The following is a 10452-nucleotide window of genomic DNA, read 5'->3' on the forward strand; positions in this document are numbered from 1 at the left end:
GAAAGGTCCATGCTATAAACATTGCGTGAAAAACAAGTATCGATATCGGCGGATCATCACGTGCAAATAGTGACGTCAGCGCAATGACGTAGGGCTCCGACGGCCAATCACCCTCCCGAAATTCGTAGAAATATGGCTGGAGGGAGTTTCGCCTCGGAAATGATAAAACGACCGCCGCCTCGGCGCGGGATCGATTTCTCGCTCGTAGATCACCCGCTAAAGTATATCGTATACGACCGCTTGTACTTCAACCGCATTTTCGCATTCGCGTAACCGCTCGCCGCTCTTGCCGTGCTAACCATTGTGCGCGCTCACGGCTTTTTCCTTCACTGGAAATATTGAAACTCTGTAAATAACTTGTACATATTTGATTTGAAACATTATATTTTTTATTTTTCATTTGTACTTCCTGTTCATTTTGTTCTTTTGTAGTCGTCTCGTTACCTCGCGCTATACCGCGCAACCGCGTGCTCTCGAACACTTTACTTTCTCCTCTAACTCCTCTATCCTCTCCTTCTTCTTTCTATCAACCTCTTTTTTCTCCTTCGCCATCTTCTTTAATTTCTCCTCCACAATCCTTTCCACCGCCTCTGCTATTGCTCTCCCCTCGTATTCCATCCTGGGTAATCTGTAACAAAGTTAATTGCTCACCACTTCTTTATTCCACTTTCCTCCTCCTCTCTCTCCCTCCTCTTCGCCCCTCCCCCTTCACTATTCCCCTCTTCCTTCCTCTAATTCCTCCGCCTCTCCTTTTCCTCTCCTTCTTTCCCCTTCTAGTTCTAACATTCATTCCTCTCCTCCCCCTTCCTCATCTAACACCCATCCCACCGCTTCCTGCCAACTACCATTTGCTGATTTCCATCTCCTACATTCTTCCCATACATGCTCCCACGTTTCCTCCCTATGGGAGAGGTCACATAACCTACATTTCTTCTTCTCTTCCGTTTCCCAGTATCTGCTCTCTCTCTCTCTCTCATCTCACTCCCTAATCTAAATCTCACCACCCTGCTCCATCTACTCTCTCCCCATCACTTCTTCAAATATCCCGGTATACCCTCTCCTTTTATTAGCTTGTACCATTTATTATAGTCTGCTTCCTCGATCCTCTCCCATCTCTCTCTCCTTTGCACTTCCTTATCCCCTCCAAACAGTTTGTGAAACCATTCGTCTCCGTCTTCTCTCAGCCTTTCCAGATCTTTCAACTCTACTTCTCTGTCTTCAAAGAACTTTCCTCTTTCTCTCTCCCAACTTGATCCTGCTTTCCCTTCTTTTTCCCTTCCTTTTAACTCCTACCAACATAGCCTCGCCAGTTCACTTCCTCTACCCTCCTCTAACTTTTTCTCGAATCTCCATGCCCTCATCCCAGCCCTCCCTCTTAACTTCCCCCTTTGCATTTCCTCCCTAACAAGATACCACGGCGTTCTCCCATCTACTCCCAAGACCCATCTGATATACCTCTCTTCCATCCTTTCCATTCCTTCCCTTTCTCTCCATCCCCATATTTCCGCTCCATATCCCAGGACCGTCCACACCAGTCTATCAAACAGCCATAATCTTTTTCCCCAGTCTCTCCCAAATCTCCTCTTCCCTATCCCCCAGACCTTCCCCCATCACTGCCGCCGCCTTCTTGATCTTTTCTCTTACCTGCGCTTTCTGTCCTCCATTCCTTTGAAACATGTACCCTAAGTATCGAAATTCCTTCACCTCTCCTAATTCTTTTCCTTCCCATCTCCACCTTCTCTTACTGTCCCTCCCTCCTCCTTTCCTAAATCTTATTTTTGTTTTCCCCACGTTCAGCTCCAATCTCTTCCTACTTAGATACCCTTCCAGTCTTTCCAGCATGCTCCTCATTTGGTCCTCGTCCTCCGCCATTAACACATTGTCCGCATATGCCAAAGTATACACCCTCTTACCTCCTAGCTTTACTCCTCTCCATTTAACTCTGCCCATTTCCTGTTCCATATCCGCTAATAACACGTTGAAAAACAGCGGGCTCAATGGGCACCCCTGCCTTACACCCCTGCCCGTCCAGAACTCTTCTCCCATTCCGTCTCCTACCTTTACCCTGCTTCTCGTCTCCCTCAGAATCTCCTCCGTTCTTCTCAGCAGCCCTTCCCTTATCCCTCTTTCTCTCATTGATTTTATCAGTACTCCTCTATCCACCGAGTCGAACGCCGCCTTAAGGTCCACAAAACATACTATCAATTTTCCCCCCTTCTTTTCTCTAGCCTTTTGTTCACCAAGTAGTTCAGTACGTAGATGTTGTCTATTGTTCCCATCCCCTTTCTAAAGCCTGTCTGATTCTGTGGTACTATTCTCTTTCCCTCTATCTCCTCTCTTAACCTCTCCGCCAGAATGGCTGTGTACACCTTATATAAAGACGGCATTATTGTCACCCCTCTATACTTCTCTGCCCTTTTTCCTTCCCCTTTTTTTACGATTGGCGCAATTATTCCCTCCTTCCAATTTTGTTTTCGACCAAATTCCAGCGTCGTTCATAGAACCTAGCAACAAACATTTGGACATTTTGAAGGATATATTACATCATGTATCATTAATGTTATAAATGATTAAAAATTGAAAATTATATTAAACGTTGAATAGTTTATTAGTTTTTTTAGTTTAATTGTATTTTTTCATAATTTTTTTACTGAGCTCTAAATCAATTTCATATTTTCAGTGCTTTTGACAATATTTCTTTTGATTTTCGTCGAGTTCTTCATTCTTAATGTCATTGTATTGAAAAGTTTCTACTTACCATAATCTCCAATGTCGACCCAGATAAAATTGTAATTAGCATCAACAATTGCCATTAAGACCAAGCTGAAAAAACCTTTGTAGTTGTGAAATGCACTACCGGAATAGGCCGGAGCCTGGATATGACAATGTTTCCCGTCAATTGCCCCTATACAATTGGGAAAATCCCATTTATCATAAAATTCAGCAGCGATGCGTAACCATTCATCCTCACTTTGAGGACATTTGAGGTATCGAGGTTGCAGTATATCCCATATTGCTTTACACACCTCAGGAATGATGGCATATAGAGTTGACTTTCCAATGCGAAACCACAATGATATTGTTCGAACGCTGTCTCCGTGAGCAAGGAAGCTGCAATATTGAATGAATTACTTTAGGAATATAATTCAATTAATAATAAAATTTTGTTTTTCAGAAAAAATAAAAAACCATGTGTTACATTAGTATTATTTATTATATGAAATGAGTAATTCTAACCTTAACGTTGCAGCAAGACGAATTTCAGTTGAAATCGGTTCCCTCTGGCTGGTTTTCTGTAATTTAGGCTTCAACAAATTGTGTAAATGATCAAATTGTTCTGCTGACATTCTTGTGAATTTGAACAATTCATAATGATCATGTGTTTTGAAATACATAAATAAAGTTCGATAAGCACCATAACCTTCTCGAATCTCACGAGAAATATGGAGTTTTACCCACCACCGTCTTCGACGCTTGCTTTTCAAAAGAAGCAACTTTATTTTTATTATTCCAACATAAAGTAATAATAGATTACAAATTGTCACAGTTTGCGAATCCATTCTTCTTCAACTCTTATTCGACTTCTTATTCGACTCTTCGTACCAACACTTACGACAAAATTATTGTAGAACGTCAGTCGTGACTGTACCGACATACGATTACCTGCAACAACTTCCGACATCCGACAACGACTTACAACACCCATTGTAGACCGGGCCTTAGAAAGATAGTCGCAGTGACTAAGCCCATAAAAAGGGCGTTCCGATTTTCACCATGTGGCCGGGTCGTCCTTCCTTTCAATAATGGTGATTAAGCCAGGAAATTATCTGTGGCGCCTTCCTTCCTCGTTGACGTGTTGAAATGTAGTAGTACGTTCTCCGAGAGGAAGATAAGCAGGCTTTTTTTGCGTACAATTAAACGCAACCCAAATACGTCGCGCTTCTCGAAACTTCGTAATGGCGAAAGGCCCAAACTGAAAGATGCGTACGGAACGACACGGCCTAGTTTACACCGATCTCTTGATACGCGTATCAAATAGTATATTTGAACTGATCAGCCAATAATCAGACTTATTTACTAGTTATTTACTATTTAATACGCGTATCAAGTGATCGGTGTAAACTAGACCACTGATAGTTCTCGAATGATCGTCTCGCCGGGCTGCACGCAGTGCACGCACGAACACGCCCGCTTGCGTCTGCGCAGACCATGTACACGTCGCCGCAACGTGATCCGTCTCTGGGGCGCTACGCAACAAACGCCGTTTTCGCGCGCGATTTCGCAACTACAGCGACGCCATATAGGCTGCCCTCTGTGACAACCTGACCACACTATTTGTAAAACCGCGATTAACCGACTAAATGCCGCACACAACACAATCTCTCCTCGTCTTTTATTACCCGTTTCTACCAATATTTATATCGACAACAATTGGCAAAGGTACATGAAAACTTCACGACGTTTCAACCCAGGATTCGGGTCCTTATCAAGTGATCTAACAAAGCAAAAATACATAAATTACAGCGTGAGGTCAAATAACATAGTCAATAGTTAAAATTTATAATTTTAGAGTTAAAAGTTAAAATTTTCAGAAAGTATAAAAGGAAATTCCTTTAAGTCAATACGGAAATTTTTAAGGAACAAAAATTCAAATACCTGATGAAGAAACGAGTACCATCGTCGGCACATTTTCAGTCTAGTGCTTATGAGATTTTGACAGAAACATCACAAATGAGAGACTAGAAAATTAATAACTAATAGAGTGATGTTCAAACCCCAGACGAGAGAGAGATGGTACTCGGTTCCTCATCAGGTATTTGAATTTTTGCTCCTTAAAAATTTCCGCATTGACTTAAAGGAATTTCTTTTATACTTTCTGAAAATTTTAACTTTTAACTCTTAAATTATAAATTTTAACTATTGACTATGTTATTTGACCTCACGCTGTAATTTATGTATTTTTGCTTTGTTAGATCACTTGATAAGGACCCGAATCCTGGGTTAAAACGTCGTGAAGTTTTTATGTACCTTTGCCAATTGTTGTCGATATAAATATATATTTTTTTGGTTAAATTGGCGGAACAAACACTTACTTTTTGGCTTCTAAAAATATTTTTGAAAAAATTTTTTTGACATGATCTGGCGGACATAGAAACATTCTAAAAATGTTTTTGTAAATTATTTTAATCTTCCTAAAAAATATTTTGTGCTGTACGCTGCCCCCGCCACCTAGGTATCCTAGATGGAAACTGGGCTCCATCTTTCGGAAGAGACGTTAAACCGTTGGTCCAAAGGGTTAAAGTGAGAGGAGAAGGGTAGCATTATGGAGGTTTGAGTAACGTTCCTAAGAAAAAACGCCTTGCAAACCCTGCGGGGATAAGCAATAAAGATAGTTTAGTTTTTATATTTTGTGCTGTATGAGTACATTCTGCTTACTACCAGCGTAAGTCCTGATTGGCTGCTGCTTTTCTGCTTTCTGCTATTCTGCCAAGATGTGAATTTTTCCTAACAATTCACGCAGTTTTTAATTCATGTCATTTGTTCATTATTTTGTAAAATAATACATTTGAACATTAAATTAACTCTCCGAGAACACATCGGGCAAATTTGACCGTTTTTTTTAAATAAAAAAATAAAATTTTGTTTGTAAATTACTTTTTTTTTTTTTTTTTTAAAAAAAAACTAAAAAATAAAAAAAAATTTCAAAAAAAAAATTTTTTTGAGTTTTTTTAAATATGTAAATAATTCCAACGGCACTTTTTATTTATATCAATTGATTTAACAATGTTCCAAGTACATCTGGAAATTTTTTCAAGCTGATTGCACTCGTCAATTTAAAATGGTGGACGATCAAAGTGTGTGTAGGGTCAGATTTACCCAGAATGTTCTCCGTGAATAAAAAAAAAGGTGTGTTCTCGGAGGGTTAAATTAAATTCACCTTAATTATATTTCCATATTGATTGCAATAGTTGCAGCTTATAATAATTTGTATCTATTAAATATTTATTTTAAATAAAAATATCATTAAATGATTGATAAATCATTAAACTATCAAACAATTCTGCGTGTATAGAATAAATAAATTAAAATTTAAAAAAATATGTATTTATAGAAAGAGTGAAATGACGTATTATAACATAATTTATTATTATATTTATTATAAAGGAACTGTAGAAAGAAGTACATAATAACTGTCTGTACAAATAGCACAAGAGACAGTCAAACTTTCACCAGAATCATTCACTCATGTTCAAATGCCATATATGTATTAATGAATTCAGTCTGAACGCTTATTTTGTTGAACAATGAATAAAAGGCACTGGCAAGAATTGCTTCTCTTGTCTGTTTTTTCAATGTACAACTCCCATTCTTTCGTCGCATCAACCTCTCTTAAAATTTATTTATACACTTAAACCTAACATCAAAGAGTAACTATGTTACTTTAAGATGTATCTCGTATCTTTTACGAGCAAGAAAATCTTTTAAATATTTAAATAATTAGTCGCACGATTAAACATTACGCAAACACACTGAAAAATGTTCGGTTTTTCTCTGAAGTCTTCATCTGTCCTCAGCAGTTGATACAAATAATGTGAATTAAGTTATAACTGTTATAAGATTTTTTTTTAGTTGTCGACAAAGCAGCGTAATTGTGTTCGTTCCGGTGTTTATAAATATTATAAAATAGTGTTTCTAATATGAATTTATAACTCTCTTGCTATTGCTATTGTCTCGTAATGCTATCAAATAAGTAATTGGCGTAATGGTAATTGTGCCGTTACGATTTTGTCTCTCCACGTCCGAGAATTATATAGAAAGCATATATAAAGCACATCCAGATTGTTTTCTATTATCAATTATCGCGTTCATATACGAAAGTTCTTGAGAAATCATGCTCATAACGAAAAACACAAGTTATCTATTATGCTGTGCTTGCGGCTCTGCGACCTGTTCTTCACTGTGAACCGTCTGTGTCAATGTATTTTGAAACCACATCATCCAGTTGCTCAGATAATGGCCGTCCAATTGATTTTCGGGATTGTCTCTTATCTGCACATCGTTCAATTCTTGAAAATTGCGAACGGTTCGGAGTTCCGTAAAATTATTGTTCACTGCATGACTGCCATGCATTCTTACCTCCCTTTTTCTAAGGGCATCCTTTACTAACCTTTGCCTACGCTCCTCTTCCGTCTCGATGGCGGATCTTGTGAATCTCATTTCCCTGGCTCTCAGCGCGTCTCTTCGCAATCTTTCCTTCCTTTCCTCTTCTGTCTCTTTAGCATACTGACTCAAGCGGGCCTCTCGCCTCTTTGCCGACTCTTTATTTAATCTTTCCCTTCTCTGTTCCGGCGTTTCGTTTGCGTATAATGACAATCTCTTAATTCTTCTTCTTTCAGCTTCACGATCAAGTCGCTTTCTCCTATCTTCCGGCGTCTCGTTATACATTCTATATTCTCTTTTTCTAGCTGCTTCAGCGTCGAGTCGTTTCCTCCGTTGCTCCGGAGTCTCGTAATACATTCTCATCTCGCGTCTCTTCGCCGCTTCTTTTGCCAACCTTTGCAAACGTTGCTCCTCGCTCTCTTGCTCGTATAGCTTTTTCCGTTTCTCTCTCATACATTCAGCCTTTTTCCTCAATCTTTCCCTGTAGTCTTGATGATGCACGGCGGACTTCAGCTTGACGTGTTTTTTTGATCTTCTGGATAATTTAGTTTTTTCCTGTTCAAGGCTATCCTTGCTATCCGTTAATTGGTTTTTACGTTTTGCTAACGTGATTATGTCGTCAACGTCAACGGGAATTTGTACATTTTGTTTGGCATCCTTCAAGATCCTCAGTCGTATATTGGCGTCGTTATTGCCGTCGCATAACCATTCTGCGGTATATAATGTGCCGTGATCTTCGTCATCCTCCTTTTTTATATTGATATTAAGCCCATCCAAAAGTTTGTTCGATATAGTCACTGTAGATATATTGTAATTAGTTGTTATCTGTTCGTTGCTTCGAATGAACACTTCCGTTGCGTTTGACTGTTTTTGGAACTCAATATTTATGGAATTAGAGTTCAAGGAGTCTAAATAAATTGGATCTGTTAGCACGTTGGTAATAGCGCCGTTCTCGGTATGTTGTATATTTTCTAAAGTGGATTCTGAAGTGTTTGATTCGTTCGCTTCACTCTGATCTTTGTCAATCGTTTTCTCATCATAGTTCTTAGTCTCTCTGATCTTGATTGCGCAAAAATGCTGCGCTGATGTAATTATTTCGACTTCATTAAGATCCACCTCGGGCTCATCATCCTTCCGCTTATCGTACGCTGAGATCAAGTTTGTCGGCTGATTTCTTATTTGTACATTGCCTTCAGATATTTCCATGTCCCACCGGAGATCATCAAATAACGCACTAAATGCTGAAATCATATAACATGCACATAAGTAATTTGTTCGAAAATCGTGTATGTGTCGCGAAACATTAAATCCGATTAAAATCGTGTGAAAAAAGCAACTAATCACTAATAGTTCTCAGTATCGACAACGCGTTTTGCATTCTTCGTGAATACCTTATTTGTCACACGCTTCGCAATTCGATATAAGCTACGGTCAACATGACGCTACAAATGCTTTGGAGCGTTCTTCTTCTTTTTCTTTCTTCATTGAAAGAAAAGAGAAGAGGAATGCTTCGAAGCATTTGTAGCGTCACGTTGACCGTAGCCATAATCTCGAATTCATTGGGTGCATCCAGGAGCACGACCACAAACTGAGCTGCTAAGTAGCTATAGAAGATTGGTTATTACCTTTGGATCCAACCAATCACCATTGTTAATTATTTTTCGTAAATAGTATATGTACACAATCGAGATATATTAGGGCTCAGACACAATGACAAAAATAAGGAATAAGATAAAGGAATAAGGAATAAAGGAATGTCGCATCTCACTTCAGTACACGTACATTAAAGTGAGATGCAACATGTCTTATTCCTTATTCCTTTATCTTATTCCTTATTTTTCTCATTGTGACTGAGCCCTTACAGTAGTTGCATTCCGATATTTACTGTCAGCAATTGTCAGTACTGAAAATCTATAGTGTACATGACGTAAAATATAGATTTTCAGTACTGACAGTGAAGCGGGGAGCACACACTTCTGCACAACGCATAATGCGTAAGCATAAGAAAATTGATTGGTCTATACACATGTGCATAAGGAAATAGACCAATCAATTTTCTTATGCTTATGCATTATGCGTTGTGCAGAAGTGTGTGCTCCCCGCTTGAATATCGGAATGCCCAATGGCTGCATCCAGAAGCACGATCGCTCATTGAGCGCTCACAGGTAGCCGCTCAGTGAGCATTTTTGATGTACTGGATATATGCTCACAACAGTTTATTATACGCATTTATATGACTTATAAGTTATAGATATTTATTTGCATTTATAGTAGACATTACGTCTCTATAAAGATCTGCGCAATTATTAATTTCTATTTTTACTACCTGCCACCTGTAAAAATATACAAATGCTTTATCTAAATGTTATTAGCTAGAGTAGAGATGTACCTATTCTATATTTCGCATGTTACATAATTATTAAAATTTGTAATTTTGTACAAATATAATTTTCTCTCTTTTGCAGTATATGTATAAGCGTATTATGTTTTTGTGCCGTCAAGTGTATTATGCTTTCTTTACTAAAAATTAGGAATTACATAATAAATAAATTGTTTAAAAAAATATAATTATCAGAAAAATGCAATATAAAAATTAAAAGTATGATAAAGAACAGATCACACGCACACACGCACGCCGCACGCACGCAAGCACGGACACACACACACACAACTTTGTAGATTAGACTATATTTCAAAAAATGTGTACATATAAAATAATGTTTAACTACTTAATATGTTAATTTTTTTATTATTTGCAAACAAGAATAACTTAACTTTTCAACTAAAAGATAAAAATTAACAACAGCACAAGAATTATATTATAGTTATTAACTTTTAGGGATATTAAATTGGCGCGAAGATTGGAGAGAGAGCGTAAAGTGAGCTGAGTGAGCGATAGAAAACTACGCTCACGAAAGTGGCGAGCGCTCACCGTGAGCAGCTCAGAGAGTGTTTGTATCCAGTAGATAGATCTAGGGGATATACTGAGCGCTCAATGAGCGCTCAGTGAGCGGTCATGCTTCTGGATGCACCCATTGCTTGTTACAATCAATTACTTTTTTTACAAACTCTCCTATTCCTCGATTAATTGCAGTTCTCGTGAACATAATTATTCTCGAAAGTTTTATTATTATTATTATTATTATTATTATTATTATTATTATTATTATTATTTTTATTATTATTATTATTATTTTTATTATTTTTATTATTATTATTATTATTATTATTATTATTATTATTATTATAATTAAAGGTCAAGCTCGTGTGTGTCAAATAATAAATAGGTTG

The 10452-nt window shown here is 37.8% G+C and overlaps 2 protein-coding genes across 3 annotated transcripts; both read right to left on the bottom strand.

Annotated features, from left to right (window-relative positions):
* Positions 1-892: 892 nt before the first annotated feature.
* On the bottom strand, positions 893-3347 carry LOC112462350 (protein ANTAGONIST OF LIKE HETEROCHROMATIN PROTEIN 1-like). The gene is made up of 3 exons (XM_025028074.1): positions 3238-3347; positions 2759-3111; positions 893-2504 (listed from the first exon to the last, which is right to left on the bottom strand). The coding sequence occupies exons 1-3, from the start codon at positions 3345-3347 to the stop codon at positions 2401-2403; spliced, it is 567 nt and encodes a 188-aa protein (XP_024883842.1). The 3' UTR covers positions 893-2400.
* A 2776-nt stretch (positions 3348-6123) lies between these two features.
* LOC112462349 (stress response protein NST1-like) lies at positions 6124-8565 on the bottom strand. 2 transcript variants are annotated; one of them, XM_025028073.1, is made up of 2 exons: positions 7169-8565; positions 6959-7050 (listed from the first exon to the last, which is right to left on the bottom strand). In XM_025028073.1, exons 1-2 carry the CDS (start codon positions 8410-8412, stop codon positions 7047-7049), a joined length of 1248 nt encoding a protein of 415 aa, XP_024883841.1. In that variant the 5' UTR covers positions 8413-8565; the 3' UTR covers positions 6959-7046. The 2 variants fall into 2 exon arrangements, with proteins under 2 accessions (XP_024883840.1, XP_024883841.1); XM_025028072.1 differs by having other exon boundaries at positions 6124-8564.
* Between the last annotated feature and the right edge of the window lie 1887 nt (positions 8566-10452).

The sequence above is a fragment of the Temnothorax curvispinosus genome, unplaced genomic scaffold (assembly GCF_003070985.1).
Source record: "Temnothorax curvispinosus isolate PA1 unplaced genomic scaffold, ASM307098v1 QBEX01012282.1, whole genome shotgun sequence".
Classification (NCBI taxonomy): Eukaryota; Metazoa; Arthropoda; class Insecta; order Hymenoptera; family Formicidae; genus Temnothorax; species Temnothorax curvispinosus.

Coding starts and splice junctions, on each gene's coding strand:
- LOC112462350 (XM_025028074.1), bottom strand. CDS start 3,347: ATGTCAGCAGAACAATTTGATCATTTACACAATTTGTTGAAGCCTAAA. Junction 3,112..3,237: donor CGTCTTGCTGCAACGTTAAG/GTTAGAATTACT, acceptor TCAATATTGCAG/CTTCCTTGCTCACGGAGACA. Junction 2,505..2,758: donor GGTCGACATTGGAGATTATG/GTAAGTAGAAAC, acceptor GTTTGTTGCTAG/GTTCTATGAACGACGCTGGA.
- LOC112462349 (XM_025028072.1), bottom strand. CDS start 8,412: ATGATTTCAGCATTTAGTGCGTTATTTGATGATCTCCGGTGGGACATG.